At 38.9% G+C, this 27425-nt stretch overlaps 1 protein-coding gene across 1 annotated transcript; it reads left to right on the top strand.

Moving 5' to 3' along the window:
• Positions 1 to 4551: 4551 nt before the first annotated feature.
• On the top strand, positions 4552 to 25431 carry LOC122666866 (heat shock factor-binding protein). Its single transcript, XM_043862962.1, has 5 exons — positions 4552 to 4649; positions 23527 to 23580; positions 24027 to 24050; positions 24143 to 24185; positions 24962 to 25431. Exons 1-5 carry the CDS (start codon positions 4560 to 4562, stop codon positions 25105 to 25107), a joined length of 357 nt encoding a protein of 118 aa, XP_043718897.1. The 5' UTR covers positions 4552 to 4559; the 3' UTR covers positions 25108 to 25431.
• Positions 25432 to 27425: the final 1994 nt, after the last annotated feature.

The raw sequence follows: 27425 nt of genomic DNA on the forward strand, positions 1-27425 counted from the left end.
ACAGCCAACTTTCTTCATCTCCCTGCACTCCTTCTCCAGCTCATTGTACACGGAGGCAATCTTTCTCTTACGCTCCACTAAATCGGAAGCAAAAGCCAAAGCCTAGAACAAGAAAAAAAAAATTAGCAAAGATCACTTCAAACCCGAAATCCATATAGAGAAAGAGTATTACCTCATAAACCCACGCAAGGGTAGATCTCTCCTGCGTGTCGTCATCCATATCCAAGAGCAAGTCCTGATCAGCTGGAGGAACACAGTTCAAGGCCAAATGCTCGGCAACCTTTGCATCACCAATCACCTTCTGGTCGGTACGAACTAACCATTTGGGGATAAACATGTCCAAGCTCAGCTTCTCCTTCCCCTTGCTCTTCTTAGCAATCTCCGGATAGGGGATCCTCAAAGATTGCAAGAGAACTCTCCTCCCGTGTTGACTGCTAGGAGGAAGAAGATGTCTTCTTCTTGCTGGGGTGCTGCCCCAGAATCTTGAGACCCTGGGAAGACGGAGGAGGGAGATTCTTGGACTCTTTTCTCCGGAGACCCTTTTTGTGCTCGGTCGGTGGGTCCTTCCTTTTCTTGCTCTTGTCCAAGGGAGGAAGAACGGTATCCCCAGCCACCTGAAGATTCTCAGTCTCCATGAAACTGGTGAGAGAACCCAAAGTAAACTCCACTGCAACAAACATGAAAGAGGAGGTTAATGCAAAATAAAGGACCACAGGAAGGAGACGGGAAGAAGCAATTCCAGAGGCGCTCACCCCTCTCCAACTCATTCATGTCCAGAGCATCAATAGCATCCACTTCCACATGCTCCCGATCGATCACCATCCTCTTCAGAGTGGACAGATCTGCGGGGTCAAGGTAAGGGGTTCTATTACAAGCTAAGATGTCTGGGTAACCCCACACAATAGGACACTTGGGCCCCTTATATGAAGCCCAGAAGAATCTCTGTTTCCAGCCATAAATGGCCAACGGGATCTTGCCCACAATAGAAATGTTACGCTGACGAAAGTAATACCTCCCACCACTATTTGAGTTCAGGGTGAAGCACCTAATAAACAGAGCGGGAGAGGGATGTCTGTCTAACCGAGAACATCTAACTATGAAGGCTCCTACACATCTCCAACAGTTAGAGACCAGTTGGCTAGGGGCAACCTTGTAATGTCTAAGGAGACAAGAGATAAAGGTAGGAAGGGGGTAACGGAGCCCCACCTCAAAAGCATCTAGGATGAGGCCGACCTCGTTGGGTTGTGCATGATTTAACCTATCCTTGGGAGAAGGGACCCTAAGGTCAACAAACTCTGGGATCGAGTAAACATCTCGGATCTCCACCAAGTTATATTATGTCAGTATAGAGGGGATCTCATCTACCCCTTTTCCTATGGTGGGATCGAACTGGGGTTGGCGAATGCGATAACCCCTTTTGGCCGATGATTTCTTGGAGGCGCGACTGGAAGTGCTGGCAAAAGCACTATATGAACTTTGAGGAATCAAAATGGGAGCCCTAGAAGCCACAACACCCTCCATAGATGACTAGGGAGGAGCCCTTCGATTTCCTCTCGCAACCTCTCCATAATACAACTTCTCACCCTCTTTTAACAAGGAGTCCACCTCTTGATTGGGCTCAGGAACCAAAGTTTTCTTAAATTTTCCTATCTCTCAGAATGAGCAAAAAAGCAATTCGAATAAACAAATAAAGATAAAGAGAAAGGGAAAACTTACTTGAGCAAGAAGGGATGCGATTGAAGAAAAGAAGAGGCACTAAGCGAGATGACTTCAAGAACTCAAGAGGTTTTTTAGCAAGGAAACTTGAAGACGATGAAGAAGGAAAGATAGGGGAAGTTAGAATGCTTTATACTCTTGGGGGCAGTCGAACAAAGCTTCCAATCCAACCATACGTTTGCTCGAACAACCAAGATGCAAAGATGAAGAAGAAGAAGAGACACATATTTTGAGGATGAGAAAAGCTACCTCTACAAGGAAAACACCGGGAAAGCAAGAAAGTTTAAATTTAAACTTTATGGCATCCCATCAAGCTTCCCTCAAAAGGTGTGAAAATCGAAAGATATTTCACACCCACGTGCGAACATCGGCGAGTGGCGACGCGATTATAAAAGACCCACGGAGGGTAATGTTGTCTAAAGGGGAAATATGATCCAAAGGACAAAACAATTTGTTCACGGCCTGCAAATGCCACCGAACATATAAACCGAGCTACATTCGCGTCTGCACGGGATACCCAAGAAATTTCCTCCCCATACCTCACTTCAGGCAAGGGGAGTAGGGGGCAAATGATATACCACTTTTTGTGCATCCAATCTCTACTTTACACGTGGCCCCACTTGGGCTACAAGCAAGCCGGTTCTCAAACCAAAACCCAAAAAGTTACACCCAAGACATGTCAGTAAAGACAGTTGTAAACTTCCAAGTGGGTATACGCAGATAACTGTAATTCACGTGCCACATATGGAAGGATCCCAAGATTCGATGAGAGAATCTCGTTTATTGTAAAGGTTTCCTAATCCGAGCATATAGAGACCACCTTACCAGAAAGGAAAGGTCCTTTGGCAAATCGGCTGGATGGAATAGGAAAGGGATTGGGCATGAACTTGTATAAATAAGAGCCTTGTCGCTCATAAAAGGAGAGTTCATTCATTCATCTATCAATAAAAAGAAATAAAGAAACTTAGCAGAGTTATCTTCGTTTTTCCCTAATTCATTCCTAGCCCAAGGCTAGCTTAAAAGTTGTACCGCCTGAAGATCTTCCTCTGGCAACATTCTTGGTGCAACACTAAGCATGGGGAAATAAATAAATAAATAGATAGATAGATAAGCAATGCTACACTAATAAAATACTGGTAAGGTTTTTTACCTCTAGTGTGGTAATCAATCAAAATTTATCCATCATTAGTCCACCACTGGTACAGATTCTGCACACAAGGTGAAAAGTCTAAATTACTCTTATATTTTGGGTACGGGTATTACAAAGGGGTCGAATGAAGTTTAACAGATAGAGGGCACCTAAATCAACAAGCTTTGGCGAATGGGCAATGCACAAAAATATGATCAGTAGTCTCTACAGGCTCGCCACATCTCATGCAATGAGGGTCCAGGTTGATATGACGCTTGGTAAAGCCTTCACCCGATGGTATGCCATCTGTTGTAGCTCTCCATAGGAATGCCTTCACCTTTGGGAGGGTGTTACACTGCCAGATCCTCTTCCATACACCACAAGGAATGCTTTCTCATTTGGAATTTAAGGAACTCGAGGGGTGCTGATGGGCTTTCTGATCCTTGATATTACTAAGAAGGTGGTAGGCAGACTTGACTGAGTAACGACCTCTCTTGTCTGCTCCCCAAATCAACTTGTCATCACTAGGAAATAGAGGTAGTTGGATTGTTATAACTTCTTCCAACAATTGACTACCCAGGAGAGATCGAACCAGATCTAAATTCCACTTCCTATCCTCCTGGGAGATCAGCTCCGAGACCCATTGAGTCTGAGGAGGAGAAAACAAAGGGGCAGAGGGTTTTCCAGCTTGCATGGAGGGTATCCATCGGTCCTTCCAGATGTTGATCATGTTACCTTTACCAATTTTCCATATTAGACCTTGCTCTAGAACTTTCCTTCCTTCCAATATGCTTCTCCACCCCCATGAAGGGCAGCTATCTGCTCTGGCCTCCAGAAAAGTATGGGAAGGACTTTGGGTGAATTTTTAAGTGTACCAAATGGACCCTGCTTTAACATGAACATTAGGAGAGCTAGGAATGTTTGGAATTTTATATGGCACTTAAAAATTCACCCAAAGTTTTGTATTTTCTTGTGGAAGTTACTTATTAATGGCCTTGGTATTAAAGATAAACTTTTAGCCTTCCTACTTGTGGACCATAGTTTGAGGTATCGGATTGGATTGGCCATTGGTCAATTTTGGCCAGATTGGATCGGTATCGGTTGAGACTGATCCCGATACTGATCCAATCCAGCTGTACGGACTGGGGTAAAAATGTAAAAAAATTAGTTTTCTTATAAGAAAATAGGGACAAAAGTGTCATATTCGCCAGAGTTTGGGCGATCCCGTATCGATTGATCGGATCCCGATCCAATCCGATCCAGCAGATACTGAGATCACGAACCATGCTGTGGACCCATATTGCAGCATGATAGATAGATATTTATGAAAGTAAACAGACACAAGGGTAAAACGTACACATGAATACATGATCCATACTTCAGTCCTGGGGTATCTGAATTTTGAAATTTTTTTTGGCGCGCTAGTACCAAAAAACAGATTTGAAAAACAATTAAGGCAAAAGAGAACCTTTGGCGCTCTCGAGTCGGGTGACTGGTCGGCTTGTGAACGTGAGATACTTTTCAATACGAGTGGACCAATTGGGTGGGATCGGAGACGTACGAAGTAGGAACAGGGCCGTGCCCGTGGTCCTCGCTCCCCTGGCGCGCGAGTGTTGCCCGCTTAAGTCATTTCAATGGAAATCCAGGGACATGGATGTAATTAAACACCATCAATGCTTTTCCATCTTTAAATACACACTAATACACACATCACATGACATCGTTCATTCGTTTCTTTCCCGCATCGATGCGAAGTTCTGCATCGACTGTGAGCGAAAAACAGATTACAGGAAGGGAAAACATGGTAAGTTTACTCTCTCCTTACGTTTTTTCTACATTGAACTGTTCAATTGTATCTCTTTCCTCCTCATCAATCTCGTCATTTTCTCTTTGATGCATATTTATTGTGCGAACTATATCGTTTCGTTGATTAGGGATTTAGAAGTGTTTGTGCATTTGATTCTTAATATCCATCATCTGGTGACCTCGTTTTGCCCTCCCTTCATGAGATAAATACCAAAATTTTCTTGAACATTGCTTTGATTATCTGTTCCCCCCCTCTTCGTGTAGAATCAATCATGTAACCTAAATGTCTGCATCCTGTTTTTGCTTCTGGATTTTTGGATTGCGGATGGTGTTCGATTAACACTTCTTATGTGCCAAAGGCAGCGATGTCGCTAATTCCTGTAAGAGATTTGTTGAAAGTTCATTTTGATATTTCCTAGACTAGTTGATGTTGTAATGCCATTTCAAAGACAAAATGGTAATTTATAATTTAAAAAATGTGTGCAAACTTGACCTGCCCCAAACGCTTATGGAAATGTAATCTCCTTTGTTGAACGTTCTTCTTTCCTGAACTGTCCAGTACCATATATCTTGAATTAATCTGATCCTGGATATTTGAAAGAAGAAGGTTTCAAATGAATTAGGGGTCAGGATCTAGTTGAAAGTGGGAGACAAGGGTTTAAGTACAGTGGGATTGTGTTTTCAGTGTCTCCTGAACTAAGGTTGAGGTATTTCAGACTTATGGGAAAGGCAAGGGTTTTAGCTAAGGAATATGAATATGCAGATTTTTTTTGGGGGGTGGGGGGGGAGGGTTGGGAAATGAAATTAAGTTATGGTAGGCAGGGAAACTAGGCTGTCCCATGTGCACATAATCAAGCATCAAACCAATCTTGCTGATGCAGATCATGTAGATGGATCTGATGTGGTGGAAGGAGAAGAGGGAGAATCATGGGGGAGAGAATGGGAGGGGGGGATGAACACTACATGAATAGCACTGTGGGAGAGAAGGAGATTGCTTCCAAAAAAAATGGAACACATTTTTTTTCCGCAATCAAATCATGGGGAATCTTAACCTCTTACATTGTATTTATAAATTAAGAAAGAAATAAACAGACCTCTAAGACTCTTAATAACTATAAAATAAACAACCTAAACTAACTAGGCAAACTCTTCCGGCCGTAGGCTATGTTGGAGACTTGGGAGAGGCCTTGGTTGACTTATACATCCTAAAAACAAGGATTACAAATAACAACCAAACTCTCCCATACGCATGCTATGTGGAGTATCCTAAAAAGAATAAATAAAATAAAAGAAATAACTACCTAAAACTACTAATGCGATTGGGCTGAAGATAAGATTCCTAAATTTTAGGAATCTTAGGCTGCTTTCGGTAACCATCTCGAAGAACAGTTCTTCTGCTGTTTCATTCTGTGAGAACACAAGAACACCTAAAAGCCGTTTAGTAAATTCGTTTGTTCTTGTGTTCTCGCATAATGAACCGAAACAAAAACCCTCTTAAGAACAGATTTGGAAGAATAACAAATACATGTTCTGCAATAAAAAAGAACATCTTCCAAAAAAAACATGCACAAGAAAAAAGAGAGAGGTTCCCGACTTTTTCCTCAATTCGACAAGTTGTGTCTCCTACCTTTTCTTCTCAAAGCTCAAGCTCTCTTTTCTCCCTCGCGCAAGCTGAGAACTCACCACCTCCATCGCCAAGCTGGAACTGGACTCTTTGTTCCTTGCGCACGGTCAACTTTTGCTCACGGTTTGCCAAGCTTGGACTGGTCTCTTCCTCCATTGCTCTCAAACCTGCCTCCTCCAAGCTCAGATTGGACTCGGAACTTCATTGCCAAGCTCGGACTGGTATGATTCACGATTCCTGCTTGCAACCTCCTATTTCAAGGGTTGGCTTCCCCCTCCCAACATTGAGCCCAAAGGCCTGTCGATCCTCTAGAACTAGAGGAAGACGATATTATGAGCGATGGGGATGAGAGCAGCTGCGCTTCATGGTACTCTGACACTCTACTACCCAACACAGCCTCCCACCTCTGTAATCAGGCATAGGATGGCCTTGTAAGTGCCCTATACCTTGAATTCTTCCATTTTTTCTTTGTAATTTTCTTTTCATTTTTTGCTTCCCTGTAATGAGTTACCCAATGTGCATACCATGTTTTTAATGATATGTTTGAATGGTTTTTTTTGTTGCTTTTCTACATGCTTTTGAATGCTCTATATTTGGCTTGGCCATCCACTTGTTCTTCATGTTTTTTTTTTTTTTTTTGCCTTAAGCTTGGATCTCTACTGCCATATCATGGACTCATGCTTGTAAATTTTTGCTTATTTTACAACGTTTGTGTGTTTCCTTGGCCATGTCATCCTTGCATTTTTTGGCTATCATTTATGTGCTAAATGATATATGATTTTGAGGGTCCCTATTGTCCTCTTTAGCTCATCATTATATGCCCTACCTTGTTGAATTTGGTGAGTGTGACAAGCCAAGACTTAAGCATGGATTTGGCTTGGGCAAAGCCTCCTGCTACTCACGAGTTGAGGCTGTTTACTTAATGTAGTTCTAGATTGGAAGGAATCCAACTAGAAGCCAGTAAACCTGGATCTGCTATGAACACTAAATCGGCTAGGCTAAAATAGGTATTTTTGGTGAAATTAGGGTTAGGGTTTGGTTTGATGTGTGGGTTATGTCAAGTTGAGGTAGGGGAGTCTATCAGTGAAGGTCCTAAGATGTTTTGATGGAGGGAAGTATGTAAACTTGAATGGACATCAAGTTAGGGTTAGGTTTCTTGGGTTTTTGAAAAGAGGAATATGAAGGATTCTAGGGTTTGGGAGGGTCAGTTTGGGCTAGGGTTTGGATCGAGCTCTCCTTAAGGTGAGAGAGTGATTCGGTCCAAGTATGGGCAGATTCTGATGGTTGGTTAGGTATATGAAGGTTTTAGGTCTTGGAAAACTCAAAACACAAAAAAGGGGAAATTTAGGGTTGGGGCTGTAGAAGGTTAGGAGAAGAATTGTGGGGATGGGAATCACTTCTAACTCACTGTTATTGCAGAGAAATCCTGGCAGCAGCTTGTTGGAAGTTGAAAACTTGAATAAAAACTGAATCTTGAACTAGAACTCGAAGGAGATCTTCAAAGAACTATCTGGGCTTCACACCGCAATGTGTCGATTGGATCAAACACCAATCCCACCAGCCTTGATCAGACACAAAGCAATTCCCAAAGGAGAGAACAAAGTTGCAGAGCAGCTTGAGCAGTTTAAAAAAATTTAGAGGTGAGAAAAACCCACCACCGAATTACTTTATTTATAGTGGCCATAGGCCATATTCCTAATCAGCCTAGGAGTGTAAATACCCCTAGCCGACTTACATTAGCATCACCTCCTCGTAAATTCGTGGGAAGTGTGGACCCAAAAAAGAACTAAAAATTACATTAATAAAAGGGTGACTCAAGTCACTTAAATTGAACCACTGGTTCAACCAGTTTGGGCCGGTTCAATTAAAAAAAACACACACAAAACATTAGAAATAAAATAAGTATGGAAATACTACTACTACTACTACCAATGCTACTTGGACATCTTCTTGTTCTTCTTCTTGCGGATTTAGTGCTTCAGCTCTATATCATTACCTCTTATCTTTTACTCGTACATAGGGTCTCAGTTTTCACAAACGATGGAATTACTAAAAACACTTACCCATGGTATTGACCAAGCTTGAAAATTGCGTCCTTCGATGTATTTATTTTTTTAATCAAGTTTAATGCTCCTAGAAGGGGGCTTACCTTCTGTTTGGCTATTCTCCCAATGCCCTTGATGAACCTTAGGTAATAGTATAACTGCTTCAGAGGTTGGCTTCCCCCTCCCAATTTCTGGCCAAATTTCTAGAGGCTTGGCCTGTAATGGATCTCTTAAGCCTTCTAATGGGAGTCTAATGTCTTCAATTGCCCTCGAGTGAAGCTTCAAGACTTAGCCCAATTCCCAATTCTTTAATTGCCCAAATTTATAGGGAGAGGCTTATGTTTTACTAGGATCTTTTGTTTTGTCCAACTCTGTGCTAGATGTAACATGATTTCAATACTTGATTAGGCTTTGGGTGCTATGACCCAATTTGGGGTTAGGCTTCTTTTAACATATTGCCACTCATGGTTTGGATAGGGGTTTGGCTTATTAGTTTAACCCATGTATACCACACCTTAGGTTAGAACTCACACCTATGGTGCCAAAGCTTGGGCATAGATTTGGCTAGGATAAAGCCTTCTGTTGCTCATAGGATGAGGCCTTTCATATTAGACCCCCCCAAACCGATGCAGTTGCTTTAGCCTGGCAGGACAGACATGACGCACTTTGGAGGCCCAAACCAAGGACTGGTCCTAAACCAGTTTTCTGGTCTGGCAAGGGTTGGTAGACTCAATATTTAGTTTATTTTATTCTCTTTATTTTAGGAGGTTGGGTAGATTATGTAGGAGTTCTTTTGGTAGTTCCAAATTTGATATGTTTCCTAAAATATTTAGTTTCCATTTTAGTTAGGTTTCTACTTTGATGTAAAATGTAATACGATGGAAGAGGTAGATTTGAAAAGAACGAAATTTTAGTTGATTGAAGGTTTTAGCAGAGTTGCTTTACTGTGCTATGTGAGTTGCTGTTTGTGCGATCTCCCTCCTCTCTGTCTCATCTCTTCTTCTTCTCTCTCCCCTTTCCAGTGAAACCCCTACTCTACCTTCATTCTTCTTTTTCCTTTCTGTTTTTCTTTCCCCATCCCCTGTTTCTGGGCAGTAGTAACAGCCCCTTACAATTGGATTGAGTTCCAATGATTCAGCCCTTATTACCTTGAAGTTTGGGGCAAAGGAAGCCCTACCCTAGGATGACATTACCTGTGGATTCCCATCCCCAAACCTTGCTCTAACAGTGAGCTGCGGAACTAATTTTAGATCAGACTTACCCTCCTCCGCTAGCGGTAGTTTCAGACATCAAATACATCTCTCCTGCTTTGCACTTGGGCTGATAATGATGCACATCCTAGAGAGATCTTCAATATCGACTTACCCCTGAAATTATGGAGCCAACAGAGAACCCACAAAGGAGTAATCTCTTTTGAACTGCTGCTGTTTCCACTTCTCTGGGTTAGTCATAAGGTTGAAGACAACCATACGGTTGTGTTTCTAATTCCTTTAATATTTACTATCCAGGATTGCCCCTCTCTATTTCAATTAACCCCTATTGCCCATATTTTATCTCCTCTTCCAAGTTTGCCCCATAGTTTGAGAACTTGCGAGATCTCGGTTTTCCAAGGGGTCGAGACGAGATGGCATACGAGTTGAAAAAGTGCAACAACTCGAGCAAGATCCCGAGATCTCGAGAATCTCGACCCAAACTCCTTTATGAGTGCCAGATCTCGAGATCTCGGTGGGAAATCTTGGTATACAGATACCTATCTATGCAAACCTTGGTATATAGACACTTATTTATGGCAGAAACCAAGACAAACACTTATTTATGCCTAATGTCATTTAAGTAAATGTTTTTAAGATATTATTCATAAATAAGCAAATATCCCCTATTTGAATCGAATAAAAATAGTTAAAAAATTAAATTCCAAAAGGAAGAAAAGTCAACCCCATAGTTCAAGAACAAAAATTAGATTTTCGGCGGTAGGTGCAATTTTCAACTTTCTAATGCTAGGGTTTTTCTCAAATCTAAAAATTCCATAAAGGTTAATATGGTAAAACATTGTAAAAACCAAAAGTACGGTAAAATATTCATTTGTTTCGATGTCCAATTTTTTTTTTTTATTCAGAGCGATTTTGATAGAATTCGCGTACACTAAATTAAGTTTGGCCGGTACATAACTCTGTAGACACCCTCATTTTGCCCACATAAATTTCCAAAAAGGCTATGGAACACCTGGGGCATTTCGGTCATTTATCTAATCACCATTCTGAACCCGGTCATGAACCCTTAATCAAGTCCCAGATCTGAAATTCAAACCCATAAAACCCCCATCCATTGGCTGAACCAACCCATTTAACCTTTGGATCGGTCTGATCTACCAAATCAAACTTAAACCCATTGACTTTTGCCTTTTCTTAAAAAAAAGAGAAGAGTAATATAGTCCAAAGAGAGGATTATCGTTCAAAGGAAGAGGAAACAATGGAGGATAGCTTAGGAAAAGAGGAAAAGGGGAATCGTTGGATTTTTTAGGAAAATAAAGGATTAATCATAAATAATGTATGCGATATAGGACGATAGGCCGATCAAGGATGCATTTAGCCATCTCTGGATGACTAGTCGAAAGGGCATTGGGTGCCCGAATCTGAGCACTCAACTCCCAATATGGTCCTACATACTAATCTATACGCCATCGCCCGAGGCCTTGGTTTGGAAGGCTATAACTCCCCACACTCACGTTTTGACCCAACTTAGGTTAGACAAATTGAACACAACTAAGAGGGACTCAAATATAAGACAAACTACAAAAATAGATTTGAAAAGAATCCCACTTTGTGTTGAATGTACGGCCCTAGGGGAGTCCGTATATTGGACTAGCCAATATAGGACGACTTGGACATAGAAAGTGACTCAACCTTGTCACAACGCAACTCATTGTACAGACCAACTCCAAATGAGATGACATGCTTCGAAAGAGATGATTTTAGAAAAGAAAAACCGATTGGGTTCGGTCTTGAACCCAATCACTTGATTGGCTTGTTCAAAAGCCAAAAATGGATGTAAACTCGAATGTTGATGGGGGACTTGGTTGAAGCCTCATTGCATGATGCAGGGATTTGATATCCCTAAGTCTTATGAGCTCGACTCGAGATGCAGTTGATTAAAGAGAATTTCTTAGGGCCGATTAATGTAAGCCATTTGATTCGGATTGAAGATCATGATAGATTCCAACCGTTTATTGATGGCTATGAAAAAGAAAACATTTTTGAAATCAAAATGTTTTAAGGTTTTATTGAGAATAATTTTAGAAAAAAACAAAGCATAAAAGAAAAGACAAAAGAAGAAGAAAACTAAACAATTTTTTAAAAAATGGTCTGGACTGCGCTTTGGCTAAGAAAAAGACTTGATTTTGGGGTTGGGCCTCAACTGTACAAGCCAAACCTGATCTAGGGATTAGTCCCCTCCTAATGGATTTTTAGAATGGGCCTGACTGGGCCACAAACGAACAAAGGCAAGTCTGATTTTGAGATTGGACCTTATTAAGTTACAATAAGCTTGAACGGGCCGAATTAGGCCTTAATCGGAGCAAAATCAGATCTGATTTATGGGTTGACCCTTTAATGTTTGTACAAAAGTTTGAATGGGCCTAACCGGACCTCAATTTGGATGAAAGCAATTTTGATTTGAGATTGATTCAGATCGGTTTATGGCAAAAGACTAGTCAAACAGATTTGATTTAAGCCTTAAAGGACTACAACGGATTTCCCAAATGTGTCTCATTGAGTTTTGGTAATACCCATTAAATTCTAAAATGGGTTTAAGGCCTAAACAGTGACATTACAGGATTGGGATAGCTATCTATTTTGGTCATGTAAATCCATTAGGTTCTAGAATGGGCTTGAGGCCCAAATAGTGAAATTAAAGGGGTTAGGACAGTCACCCAGGTTGATTATGTAAGCCCAATAGGTTTTGGAATGGGCTTGAGGCCCAAATAGTGAAATTAAAAGGGGGATAGTCATCTATCTTAACCATATAAACCCCTTAGATCCTGGAATCTCAAATCTTAGCCCCTATAAAAAAGATTCGATAATAACGGATTCAAATCTGATCACATGTTGTTGCCACACCGATATAACGAAAATGAAGATCACAGATATACTATTTTAGATCTAAAAAAATGGAATCTAGATTTAACAAAAATAGAGACTATAGGTATACAATCTTAGATCTAAAAAAATGAAATTTAGATATGATGATAATGGAAACCACAAGTATGCAATCTCAGGTCCAAAATGGAGTCAAGATATGATGAAAATGGAAATCACAGGTATGTAATCTCAGATCTGAAATGGAGTCTAGATATGATGAAAATGGAAATCACAAGTATGCAATCTCAGTTCTGAAATGGAGTCAAGATATAATGAAAATGGAAATCACAAGTATGCAATCTCAGTTCTAAAATGGAGTCAAGAAATGATGAAAATGGAAATCATAAGTATGCAATCTCAGGTTTAAAATGGAGTCAAGAAGATATGATGGAAATAGAGACTATAGGCATGCAGTCTTAGACCTAAAAAAGGGAATCAAATGAAGATCACAAAGATGCAAAGAGAAATGGAATCAAGATATGATGAAAATGGGAATTACCGGTATACAATCTTGGATCCAAATATGGCATCAATATGTAATGAATCAGAGATTATAGAACATATCTAGGAGAACATAGAAAATCAATTTCAAGTCTTAAGAAATTAACAAGATGTAATGAACAGAGGTTATAGAACACATTTGGAAGAAAATGAAACATTCATTTCAAGACTAAGAAATTAACAAGATGTAATGAACAGAGATTACAGAACACATCCAGAGGAATATGGATCATTCATTTCAAATCTTAGAAATTAACAAGATGTAATGAACAGAGATTACAGATCACATCCAGAGGAACATTGATCAACCATTTCAAGTCTAAGAAATTAACAAGATGTAATGAACAGAGGTTACAGAACACATCCAGAGGAATATGGATCGTCCATTTCAAATCTAAGAAATTAATAAGATGTAATAAACAGAGATTATAGAACACATCCAGAGGAACATCGATCATCCATTTCAAGTCTAAGAAATCAGAAATTACTAAATCGAAGAAAATAGAATGAAGATTCGGGATGACATGCTTACTTGAACCAGATCGCGCAGTGTAGGTGGACTTGCAACAGTGGTTGGTGTCGATTAGAGTTGCAGAACCAGAATTACTCTTGATCAGTCCCACCGCAACAAAGCTGAACTCGATCTGATGAATAGGGGTAGGGATTTATTACAAATCAAAATTGCAAGATCAAATTACTAATAGAGAAAGCCAAAGAAGAAAAAGTAGCCAGATCCGGGGAAGAAACGACAATCCTCTAGAGTTCTAATGGCGCAACAACATCTTCGGGTCTAGGAGCTCGATCGTCAACAGTAGATCAACAACCAAACCTCGAAAGAATCTTGAAGGAATCGATGAGTACGCCAGAAACTTGTAAGATCAAAACCTGAAACCCTCCCTTTTCTCTCTCTGGAATCATTCAAACCCTAAATCTCCTCCACTTTTCTCTCTTCTTTTCCGTTCCCTCTCCTTTCTTTTTTCTCTCTACTTTTCTCTCTTCATTTCTCTCCCTCTCTTTCCGAAAACCAAAAGTATAAAATCCAAAAATCCCCTTAAATGTAAAGCGATTTCCCTTTTTATATTTTTTCTTTTTTTTTCTCTACTTTCCAAAAATTCTATTTCCAGAACCTTCTCTTTTTGTCCAAAATGATTCCTTTCCTTTCTTTTTGTTTATTTATTAAATCTAGAATCTTCTCTTTGTTTTCTCTTTCTCAAATGCTGAAAAACCAAACTCCCCCTTCTATTTGTAATTTGATCATGCAATTTTGATTTGTAATAAATCCCTACCCCTATTCATCTAATCAAGTTTGGCTTTGCTGCGGTGGGACTGATCAAGCGGTGGGACTGATCAAGAGTAATTCTGGTTTTGTAACTCTAATCGATTCCAACCACTGCTGCAAGTCCACCTACACTGTGTGATCTGGTTCAGGTAAGCATGTCATCCCGAATCTTTATTCTATTTTCTTCGATTTAGTAATTTCTAATTTCTTAGACTTGAAATGGATGATCCATGTTCCTCTGGATGTGCTATGTAATCTCTGTTTATTACATCTTGTTAATTTCTTAGATTTGAAATGGATGATCCATATTCCTCTGGATGTGTTCTGTAACCTCTGTTCATTACATCTTGTTAATTTCTTAGACTTGAAATGGTTGATCCAAGTTCCTCTGTATGTGATCTGTAATCTCTGTGCATTACATCTTGTTATTTTCTTAGATTTGAAATGAATGATCCATATTCCTCTGGATGTGTTCTGTAATCTTTGTTCATTACATCTTGTTAATTTCTTTGTCTTGAAATGAATGTTCCATTTTCTTTCGAATGTGTTGTATTACCTCTGTTCATTACATCTTGTTAATTTCTTAGACTTGAAATTAATTTTCTATGTTCTCTTAGATGTGTTTTGTAATCTCTGATTCATTAAATCTTGATGCCATATTTGGATCCAAGATTGCATATCGGTGATTCCCATTTTCATCATATCTTGATTCCATTTCTTTTTGCATCTTTGTGATCTTCATTTGATTCCATTTTTTAGATCTAAGACTGGGTACGCCTATAGTCTCTATTTCCATCATATCTTAACTCCATTTTAGACATGAGATTGCATACTTGTGATTTCCATTTCCATCATATCTTGACTCCATTTTAGACCTGAGATTGCATACTTGTGATTTCCGTTTTCATACTTGTGATTTCCATTTCCATCATATCTTGACTCCATTTTAGACCTGAGATTGCATACTTGTGATTTCCATTTCCATCATATCTTGACTCCATTTTAGACCTGAGATTGCATACTTGTGATTTTCATTTTCTTCATACCTTGATTCCATTTTAGACCTGAGATTGCATATTTGTTATTTCCATTTTCATCATATCTTGACTCCATTTTGGACTTGAGATTGCATACTTGTGGTTTCTATTTTCATCATATTTTGATTTCATTTTTTTAGATCTAAGATTGTATATCTGTAGTCTCTATTTTCGTTAAATCTTGATTTCATTTTTTTAGATCTAAAATAGTATATCTGTGATCTTCATTTTCGTTATATTGGTGTGGCAGCTGCATGTGATCAGATTTGAATATGTTAGTATCAAATCGTTTTGATAGGGGCTAAGATTTGCAATTCCAGGATCTAAGGGGCTTATATGGTTAAGATAGATGACTATCCCCCTTTAATTTCACTATTTGGGCCTCAAGCCCATTCCAAAACCTATTGAGCTTACATGATCAACTTGGGTGTCTGTCCTAACCCCTTTAATTTTACTGTTTGGGCCTCAAGCCCATTTTAGAACCTAATGGATTTACATGATCAAGATAGATAGCTATCCCAATCTTGTAATGTCATTGTTTAGGCCTTAAACCCATTTTAGAATTTAATGAGTAACATTAAAGATTACCAAAACTTAGTGAGACCCATTTGGGAAATCCGTTGTAGTCCTTTGAGGCTTAAATCAAATCTATTTGACTATTAGGGCCTAATCAGGCCCATTAATAGTCTTTTGCCATAAACCGGTCTGAATCAATCTCAAATCAGAATTGCTTTCATCCAAATTGAGGCCCGGTTAGGCCCATTCAAACTTTTGTACAAACATTAAAGGGTCGACCCATAAATCAGATCTGATTTTGCTCTGGTTAAGGCCTAATTCGGTCCATTCAAGCTTATTGTAACTTAATAAGGTCCAATCTCGAAATCAGACTTGCCTTTGTTTGTTTGTGGCCTAGTCAGGCCCGTTCTAAAAATCCATTAGGAGGGGACTAATCCCTAGATTAGGTTTGGTTTGTCTAGTTGAGGCCTAGTGAGGCCCACTCTAAAATTCCTTCAGGGGTCAGCTCCTAAATCAAGTCTTTTTTTTAGCCAAAGCGTAGTCCAACCCATTTTTTAAAAAATTGTTTAGTTTTCTTCTTCTTTTGTCTTTTCTTTTATGCTTTGGTTTTTTTCTAAAATTATTCTCAATAAAACCTTAAAACATTTTGATTTCAAAAATGTTTTCTTTTTAATAGCCATTAATAAACGGTTGGGATCCATCATGATCTTCAATCCGAATCAAATGCTTTATATTAATCGGCCCTAGGAAATTCTCTTTAATCAATTGCATCTTGAGTCAAGCTCATGCGATGAGGCTTCGATCAAGCCCCCCATCAACATTCGAGTCTACATCCATTTTTGGCTTTCGAACAAGCCGACCAAGTGATTGGGTTCAAGATCGGACCCAATTGGTTTTTCTTTTCTAAAATCATCTCTTTCGAAACATATCTCATTTGGAGTTGGTCTGTACATTGGGCTGCGTTGTGATAAGGTTGAGTTACTTTTTATGTCCAAGTCGTCCTATATTGGTTAGTCTAATATACGGACTCCCCTAGGGCTGTACATTCCCAATTTGTCAACACAAGGTGGGATTTTTTTCAAATGTATTTTTGTATTTTGTCTTAAATTTGAGTCCCTCTTCGCTGTGTTCAATTTGTCCAGCCCAAGTTAGGTCAAAACGTGATTGGGGAGTTATAGCCTTCCAAACCAAGGCCTCGGGCGATGGCGTATAGATTAGTATGTGGGACCATGTTGGGAGTTGAGTGCTTGGATTCGGGCACCCAATGTCCTTTCGACTAGTCATCCAGAGATGACTAAATGCATCCTTAACCGATCTATCGTCCTATATCGCGTACATTATTTAATTCTCTATTTTCCTAAAAAATCCAACGATTCCCCTTTTCCTCTTTTCCTTTGCTGTCCTCCGTTGTTTTCTCTTCCTTTGAACGACAATCATCTCTTTGGGCTGTATTACCCTTCTCTTTTATTTTTATTTTTTATGGAAAGACAAAAGTTTATGGGTTTAAGTTTGATTTGGTAGATCAGACCGATCCAAAGGTTAAATGGGTTGGTTCGGCCACTGGATGGGGGTTTTATGGCTTTGAATTTCAGATTTGGAACTTGATTAAGGGTTCATGACCGGGTTTAGAATGGTGATTAGATAAATGACCAAAAATGCCCCTGGTGTTCCATAGCCTTTTTGGAAATTTATGTGGGCAAAATTGGGGTGTCTACAGAGTTATGTACCCATCAAACTTAATTTAGTGTGCACGAATTCTGTCAAAATCGCTCTGAATGAAAATGTTTTTTGGACATCGAAACAAATGAATATTTTACATCACTTTTGGTTTTTAGCAATGTTTTACCAAATTAAGATTTATGGAATTTTTAGATTTGAGAAAAACCCCAACATTAGAAAGTTGAAAATTGCACCTATCGCTGAAAATTCAGTTTTTGTTCTTGAACTGGGGGGTTGACTTTTTTTCCTTTTGAAATTTGATTTTTTAACTATTTTTATTGGATTCAAATAAGGGATATTTTCTCATTTATGAATAATATCTTAAGTAAATGAATACAAAAACATTTACTTAAATGATATTAGGCATAAATAAGTGTCTGTCCTGGTTTCTGCCATAAATAAGTGTCTGTATACCAAGGTTTGCATAGATAGGTGTCTGTATACCAAGATTTTCTACCGAGATCTCGAGATCTGACACTCATATAAAGGAGTTTGGGTCGAGATTCTCGAGATCTCGCTTGAGTTGTTGCACTTTTTCTTGGGTTCTCTAAAAAACTTGACCTTGAGTATTTCTTGGAAGTAACCCAATGTTAAGAGGCTTCTATAAGTTAAAGTCTCTTGTTTTTTTACTTGACTTCTCTCCTGGGGATTTGTTAGGCTTTCTGAGTAGGTAAATATAGATACCTCAGATGTTGTTAGTAAATTTAGTGGTGTTATTTGAAAATGTCAACCATTCTGAGTAGGTATATGTAGACATGGTACAAGAACTCGCGAGATCTCAACAAATCTCTCTATTAACTCACCATTTCAAAATAGCGAGACTAGATGATGGTCGAAATGCATTTTTACCCCAACTCGGTCGAGATCTCGGTCAAGTCGAGATTTGGGTTTGACCGAGATTTCGACCCAAACCACATTACTTAAGTGCCAGATCTTGACCGAGAGGCGAGATTTCGCCTCTAACTCGACTGAGAGTTATTTCGTAATTTTTCACTTGGATTTCGACGTAGTACTTGCCAGAGACATCATTCAGCTACAAAAGTGCAAGATTTATTCAAAATTTGTGATTCTTCATCTCAATTTTGAATAATTTTTGAAAGGTAAACTATTTTTTTCAAAAAAATTTGTTCAAACCTTGGTAGATTCATGCCAATTTAATATGTTACATAACTTTGGCCGATCTATCAACTTGATGGAGTCTGAATTTTTTTTTATGTTATTATATTTTTTTATTAAATCTTCTATAAAAAAATGATTTTTTTGAAAAAAATAGGATCAATAGTGATTGTTTGGAAGTGATTTTCATGTATCATGTATGTTGGACACCTTTGGATGCTCTACGGCCTCATGGAGTCATTTTTTTTCACCCATAAAAAAGATTATTTTATTTTTCAGAATTAATAAAAATATTATTAAAATTTACAAAAAAAATCAAATATTAAAGAAAAATACCCGTTTTTGTAGGAAAATTATATACAACATATGTACTATATGTCCAAATAAAACGGAGTAAAAAACATCATTCCATTATAATCACAAATGTGGTCACTTGTCTTGCGCTCCTTACCACACTTTCCACCAAAGTTTTTTTCCCCATGTTCTTCAACATTAAATCAATGGAATCCTCACTATGTATCAAAGACGCCCGCATCACAAATAATCACAGGCTCAGGATGATGACTTGAGTATGAAGATCATGCTTGAAAGTTTCGGAAGCATGACTATAGATACTACTTGTGAGCGTCAGTCATGGCATGCATCTCAGCCTCAACATGACTTTGATTATGACCAGGAGAGCACCGGTTTCAAATATTGTGGCTATGGTCAGTTTGGGCAGTCAACACATGAGTTCGACAATCAAAGCATTGGGTCAGGTTTTGTGGACATATTCCCAGTCCTAATCCAGCCACACCCATACATGTCAATGGTATTTCAACATCCTCAGTATGATAATAGCAGTGGATCTCACGCCTCATGGCCCTCACTGCAACCGCCTCTTCTATACTCTCGGATAGGGAACTTGGAGTATGTTGATGACAACATTTATATGAGTTGTGTGGCAAGGGTCTGAAGTGAAACTCCTATTTGGACTTTGTTTTTGCAAAATCTGAGTCTTCCATTATGTTTAAATGGCCTAAAATAGGCTGAGTACCAAGTTTCAGCCAGAAAATAGGTCTAAAACCCGCCGAAACCAGCCACTGAGTTGAAAAAAAATTTACCCCAACTCACCGAGATCTTGGCCCAATTCGGTTTTTGGCTAGGACGAAACCTATACCGAAACCGAGTTCTTGAACCTTGTATGTAGATACCCCAAATTTCCTAAAATAATTATGAAAATGTCATTACATCTACATATAAAAATCCTCTCAAATTCTTAGATCTAGTAGTGCCGTGCAGTGCTACCTTCAACGATTAACACGTGGCCTAAATGGATCGTGCGGCTCACATTTGTTTGCCCCAGACAAGTGAGCCAAAACCATTTCTTACCGGATTGAGTGCTGACCCACCCATTTTAGTCGATCATATGAAGTCCCCAAATCGATGTTTCAAATTTCACTGCTATTTTTCAACTTCCCTCTAGCGACAAATTCATCTCCCTTGCCATTTGGGGGATTCATACGAACGAAATTTGAACCAAGTCTGCCGCCTGGATTTCATCGGTGAAAGACTCTGTTTCCTTCACGTTTTGTTGCTCACTCACCTCTTCTAGCTCTACTAATTCTAATACGTGCCCCACTACTACGAATACTAAGAGTTCTCACAGTACTGCCACTGAAGCTTTGAATATTGATCTTGCGGTCGTGTTCGCCAAGTTCTTGAATCAAAATCAGAACCCTTGTTTCGATTTAGGGCTATCTGCAGGATTGCTTGGTCATGACTAGGTGGTGGAGGTGCATTCACCTTTCAGCTTAACGGGTTCCTCTTCCGACCTTCTGAGTCATGAATCAGTACAACCCATTCAATTCCCAGAAGAACAATTAGCACATCAGGAAGTTCACTTGACGGGAGAGTTTGAATTCGGATTGAAGGACCAAGCATGCAAGATTCCACAGTTTATAGATTCCGGTCCCAAATGTTACGGGTTAGAAACAATATTAAGCGACGAATTCGATTAGGAGATGGCTTTATGGTCAGAAATTGCTCCGGCAACGGCAGTGTTGCAGATTTGTTCATGGCAGGCGTCTCAGATACAAGGGCGGGATTCCATCATCCCGTCGCGAGCAGATCTTCATAATTTTGCGTGCCATCCTAATTTACCATTCAATGATCATTGGAGTTCCTTTGATCTGTCGAGCTCTGGTGTTTTCTGATCAAGCCCTTAATTGTATCAAGTCTAAAGACTACTCTAAACATACAAAATTTTCATTTTTTCTTCTTGATCTTGCCAATTACTACTTATTGTACCGTGGGAAAAGAACAAACTTTGAATCTCCATGTAAGAGAGATAGAGAGTCTACTTTGTATTGCAAATCATCAAGAGTCTTCTCTTCAACCATTAATGTCCTATGAGTTCGCTAGTGTTTATTTGGGGATTTCGTTTTCACAAGCTGGGCGGAGGAGCTTTGAAGATCCAGAGGTCTGGAGTTTGCAGGGATGATCTTCACAGGGGGGGGGGGGGAAGGAGGGGATTCTAATCTTTTGGGTATTTGTCTTGACCCCAAACATGCGGGTAAAGTGTGGTCCGGCTCATGAGTTGTTCGCTAGTGTTTATTTGGGAATTTCGTTTTCACAAGCTGGGCTGAGGAGCTCTGAAGATCCGGAGGTCTGGAGTTTGCAGGGATGAACTTCACGGTCGGGGAAAGGGGGGGATTCTAATCTTTTGGGTATTTGTCCTCACCCCAAACAGGCGGGTAAAGTGTGATCCGGCTCTCATAATGGGTTGCAATCAATGGAAGTGGGCAAACAAATGTGAGCCGTACGATCCGTTCAGGCCACGTGTCAATTGCTGAAGGTAGCACTGCACGACACTGCACGATCTAAGAATTGGAGAGGATTTTTATCTTACATCTGTGCAATTTTTTTTGGTAATGACATTTTCATAATTATTTTAGGAAAGTGGAATGGTAATGACATTTTCATAATTTTTGGTTATGGTCACTTATGATGGTAATGGTATTACTGTAATTGGTAACAGTGTTAAGAAATTGTTCCAGAACAGGTTTTAGCAAACACCATTGTTTTATTTTTCTGTTCTGGAACAGGTTTACCAAACTCTAATCTAGAGCCAAAGAACGCAATTCAAGAACAGAAACAAAAAAAGATATAGTTCTGCCAAAAGAACACAGTTCCAGAACAGAAATGTTACCAAACGCAGCTTTACAAGTGCCAGCCATACAAACCAATATTACTCTAATAAAATAAATCTGGAAATTTGGAATAATCTCCCAACCTTTCTTAACAAGTTGAATAATAATTAAAATAGGAAACTATAGTGTCCTAAACAACCCTACGATCCTGGTTTTAAGGAAATCAGATAATACCCCAGGCAAGAGCTGGTTTGGGTCAAAAACTGGTTCAATAATGAACCAAACCTAACCTAATTTGAACCACACCAACCCTGGTCCTGCATTGGCTACTGTCAGGAATTGTTATTTACACATGTTCTTTTAAGTCTCAATGGAAGCTGAAACACAGCAAATATTTGGGATTCCATGTCTCTTCTAGGCATTGAGGGTTGAAAATAAATTGCCAGTTGTTAATAATGCTGATTTATCCTTCAAGCCCATTTGGTTTCTTACTGTAGCCTATTGAAGCAGCTAGGGATTTAACCTGATGGTTTTCTTGTGTAAGGTCATGTTTAAAGTTAGCATTAGAAAATGGTGCTTGTGAAGCAAACTGCTAAGTTCTGTGGTTTTTAATCCAAAGTACTTTGGTCAAAACTAGGTTGTTTTTCATTCAACGGAGCTTATCTTTGTATGGTAAGAAAACAGTAATGTTACATAGTTTGGATGCTTTCCAGCTTCCTATAATGTGCTATTTGTTGGTATATCTGGAAGAATAAGGAACCGGTGTATCTTCAAGAACTGTAATTTTACAGACCAAACATTGAGTTAACCAACACAAAAGCTTAATTGGTTGGATTAAAAATATAATCCTTTGTCTCCCGCTCAAATTGTCAATGATTTTAGTGGCTCCATTTCATGATTTTCGAAGGCGTTGGCATTTTATCTTTTTTGTGCAGAGTTTTTTTTTTTTTAAAGTTTTTAAACATTTGTTATTTTATATATGAGATTATGCCCTTTTTTTTGTTTTATTATGTTCTTTTATAGTTCTAAAATATGTTGGTGTTGGAAATTTGAACTTGAAAATTCTTCATTTTTTAGGCCACAAAAGATAAGAATGCTTCTTTATCTCTTGAAAATTCCCCAACTTTTTAAGCCACAAAAGATAAGAATGCTCCTTTGTCTCTACCATCCCGGCCCCAAATGAAAAGGTCAATGTTTTCTCACATCAAGGTTTTAATTTAGTTCCCAGTGGTAGTCAATGGTTATGGTATCTCCTATGTTAGAGACTGCCAATTTTTAAATATTTATAGATGTTTGAGAATGTCATAAAGAGATTATGCCTGAAATATTACTTCGTTTTCCTTATTCAGAGCCTAAGACCTGTTGAGGTGGGGAGTGACTCTGCTAATGCTATTTATTGATCTACCATACACTATCCTTGGGGTTTTGATAGTCCCATAATCAGGTTTCTTAGCTGAGGAAAATGAGTAGTTAGTTGTATATATTGCCCAATCTGGTAAATTATATTCCTTAATTTTTGTTTTTAGTTAATAATCTGTCTTGTTTAATGAGAAGAGGTTTTCATTTGACAAGCTCTTAAATAGGATCTATCAGGAAACCACTGAATTTTAGTATCTGGGTTTCATCCTGGAAGCCTGTGTCTCTTCATCAAAGTGCCTCATGCTTTACTAGCAGCTTATCCCATCTTTTATTCTGTACCATGGCTCTCTGTATAGATATTTTGAAGAAATTAGATTCATGTTGTGAAAGAATAGTTTTGCTATTTTGGCAGGATGGACAAGATTCAGATGATTCAAAGCAAAGCACTGCTGATATGACAGTTTTTGTGAGTACCATGCTGGCTCTTTTGTTCTATTAAAATGAGAAAAGAAAATCTGAAATAACTGTATTCTGGTTATGAGTATGGCCTACTAATTGGATGGCCCTAGGGTGCCCATTAGAGATGATTTACCAGCCTAACACCCCTTATCTTTGGTTTGGAAGCTGGGGTTTGTCAAATAACCTTGCACGTTGGTAGACTATTCTTTTTATATTTTTATTGGTATCTTAGTTTGCTGTTTTCTTTTTACATCTGCAAGAGAGCCATTAAAGTAATACTGTTCAAGTCCACAAAGTTAAAACATAAAAATAACTGAGCAGTTTTTTCCTTTTATTTCAACAGTATATGGTGGCACATATTTTATTTTCTCTATCCATTGTGATTGGTATTTATTTGAGAAGGTTAGTGTGAAAAACCACAGGCCTAACTGTATCTTCCTATTGTTTTTCTAGGTCCAAAACCTTCTTCAGCAGATGGTCAGTTTCTTATACACTTGCTAGGAATACTTTTTCATTTTGAAACCTTGAATCTTTATTTATTTAACCCCTGCTAAAATTCTGTTTTGCAGCAATCCCGGTTTCAGGCAATGTCGGAGTCTATTGTCTCAAAAAATATCCTTTATCTAGAAGTAATTCGGTCATTATGGCAAGCCATCTAATAGAGTAGGACTTATATCAAGGTTGCTGCGAGTGATGAACCATTTCTACCGACTGTTGCCACAATTGTGCTGTGCATGCAAGGGAATTGGGACTATTTCACTCAACCTCTCATGGATGACCTTCTAAGCCAAAAGTCAGTTTCGTATTATCCTAACCAACCTGAACATTTGGTTTTGGCTGTCATCTGTTGCATTTGACAGTTTACAGGAATGCACTAGTCCAGGATGGTTAGGGTTGAAACTACCGTATTAATTTTTGTCTGATGAGGCTGTTGGTCCTAATTGTCCATGTTTTGGCTTACCTGCATGTTGCATGGGGTGATTTATAGTTTTCTCTCCCTCTCTCGGGGGTGTTTGGGATAATTATTTTTTTTTAGAATTAAGCACCCAATACCAATATGATGGGGTATTACATAAGCATTTGATTGGGTATGTGCATAATCTAAAATGGTGTCATCACTGGAATCACGAAAATTAGTTCTTTTGAAATCCTGAGATGATCTCATTGCCGATCTCATTGCCGTTAAAAGAGAGAGGGAGGGCTCAATTCTGTTTAGTGACCATCTTTGATGGATGGTACTCTGTAATTTTGACTCAAAATATTGTGTAAAGCCAAAATGAATTAATTTTGGTCTGCTTGGTTTCAATATCCCATCTATGTTTTGTTTCGGACATATGGACTAGATGTGAATACTCACAAGGTTCTTGGCTTCTTTAACTGCGGTGCACTCGATGACATGGGCCAGCGGATTGATGACTTGGAGCAGAACATCAATGAACTCAGAAACGAAATGGGAACTGAGGGCTCTCCCTCTCCAGTGGCTCCAACGAAAGCAAAGTCAGAAGACACAAAACCATCGGATGTTACACCATGATATTAGGTGTGATGTGTGAACAGAAGGTCGGGGTTTCGCTGGACATGAAAATGGAAGTTCCTTCTATTACACTGAGATAAGTTTCTCTACCTGCTTTCTTATTTTGTCGTTTTCTTATAGTTTGGAGGCTGTAAAGTACTTGTTAGAAGAGTATATTCAGCTTCTCTTAAATGTTCTAGTCTAGCTGCTTTCTTGTTTTGTCATTTTCGTATAGGTTGAAGTGCCTGAAAGTCAATGTATGTTTTTCATGAGATTCGTCATTTATTGTGGATAAGAGCAGATTTGCTTCTTCAGATACGTGTTACTACTGTTAAGTGTGACAAATGCCTGAATCACTCACAAAGGTTGTTGGTTGCAACCTACTTGAGCTGATTCCACTCTTCTGAAGAATATGCACATCTGCTCTGTTTTACCGGTGTCATATGGACCTGTTTGCGAAGGCAGATCATTTATATTGGATTACCCCTCTCCCTCAAAAAAGAAATTTTAAATAAAATAAAGATTTTATAAAGGGGTTAGGGAGGGATTACTCACCTGCCACCTTCATTCAAGTTTTTGAGGAAGTTGATCCGACTATTTTTTGGGGTAGTAAGCTAAGCCCAACTCTCTGCAATTTCTAATTAGGTGCTGAATTGACAATCAACCATGATACATTGTTATCTCATCAAATCAGTCATGCAAAGCTTTACTCATAATTTGTGTTCAAGCTGTAATTTATTTTTTGTCATTCTTCATCATGCACAGCCTCATAAGAGAGAGATACTGTGTTCAGAAAATCTCTCTACTCATCCCATTGCTCTATGAATTAGTTACATTGCCCATATGCAGCTGATGTATTAAGGTTGATATTGATCCTGGGGTACCCTTGGAGTTACAGTATAGCCACCACAAACAAGGGCAAAAAAATTTTCTCCAGGCATGGAACAGTTTGTGTTCCCTAAAATTTCTGGGAGGCTTGGGGTTTAGGACCAGTTCTGACCAAAGCGCAGCCTACTTTTGAGGAGGGGGGTGGAGACTTTTGAAAAACCTTAACAAGCGATGGGTTCAGATCCTTGGGGCTTGATACTTCCCAAGATCCTCTTGTTTAGAAGCCAATGTTTGTAAAAACTCATAATGGATTTCTTTGTGGAGAAAATTAAACCTATTCCATGTCAATTTCACATTCTCGGATGGTAAAAATAGTTGTTATTATTGTCCGAGAATGTGAAATCAACCTAGAAATGTATATACCAAACACAGCCTTTATTAGTAGGGCTCCCATTCCATTTTGGTTTATTCTGTCATCTTGATTTTGGAGGGCATTTGGGGTCGATTGTTCTCTCAGAGCATGAAATAAGACTAGATTATTTATCACTCAGAGCATGAAATAAGACTGGATTTGCCAAACAGAATTTCACTTCTGTTTTATTCCTGCTGAATAGGAACCAACCGAATCAAGAATCAGAAGTGTTATCAAATGAGGCTAAAACACTGATTCTGGTGCTGATCCAGACCTATTCTGATTTAAACAGCCTGACCGCACCGGATTGTGCGGAACCGACATATGGCTGGCCATCTCATGGGAACAATAATAATCAATTGGTCACGTCACTTTCCCAATTGGCTGAAATGGATGGTCCACCTGGAAAACCCTTTCTGGCCACAGAAATTTATCTGAGAGTAAGACTAGAGAATGGAGTTGAAGGTGTTTATGCAATAATTGGGAATGGAAAAAGGAGGGGAGGGGAGGGGAGGGGAGGGGTGGGGTGGGGTTGGGGGGGGGGGGGGGAGATCAAACACTTCCCTTTTACGATAAAACAGGTGTGTTTGTTAATGTGTGATGAGTACAGATCAGGTTCTTGTATGAAAACCATTTTCGTATGCCTAGATGCACATATGGAATGTAAGAGAGTGAGTGAATTCCATCTGTGCGCCCATGAATTCTCGTATAAGAACCGATTCAGCCTCATGTGTGTTAGTTCCACCACTAAAGTATCAACCAGCCCTCACACCACCAAAAATAAATAAAAAAAGGGAACAACAGCATCACTTTAATTCATGCTCTTCCCCTTTGTTTTAAATTTAATCACCCCGTCATGCGATGCACGTAAAAGTGATTAAATGTGCTACAAAGCTACAATATGTTTCTCAAGAAAGAAGCACTTATTGATATTAGTAAGTTTTTTGCCATTAAGGGTGCGACCTTATGATTAGATTCTTGGATCGAAGAATTTTATCGGTAACTTCTGCTTTCTATTTTATAAAGTTAAAAAATAAAAAACACTCTTATCCAGTTCAATCCAAATGTTAGAGATCATGACTTAAGATGATCTCTCTTG

The sequence above is a fragment of the Telopea speciosissima genome, chromosome 7 (genome assembly GCF_018873765.1).
Source record: "Telopea speciosissima isolate NSW1024214 ecotype Mountain lineage chromosome 7, Tspe_v1, whole genome shotgun sequence".
In the NCBI taxonomy this organism is placed as follows: Eukaryota; Viridiplantae; Streptophyta; class Magnoliopsida; order Proteales; family Proteaceae; genus Telopea; species Telopea speciosissima.

Bases quoted from the DNA above. Each gene is read 5' to 3' on its own strand.
- LOC122666866 (XM_043862962.1), top strand. From the start codon at position 4,560: ATGACATCGTTCATTCGTTTCTTTCCCGCATCGATGCGAAGTTCTGCA. The intron at 24,051-24,142 runs GTCAGTTTCTTA...TCTGTTTTGCAG, and splicing joins AAAACCTTCTTCAGCAGATG to CAATCCCGGTTTCAGGCAAT. The intron at 24,186-24,961 runs ATATCCTTTATC...ACTGCGGTGCAC, and splicing joins GGAGTCTATTGTCTCAAAAA to TCGATGACATGGGCCAGCGG.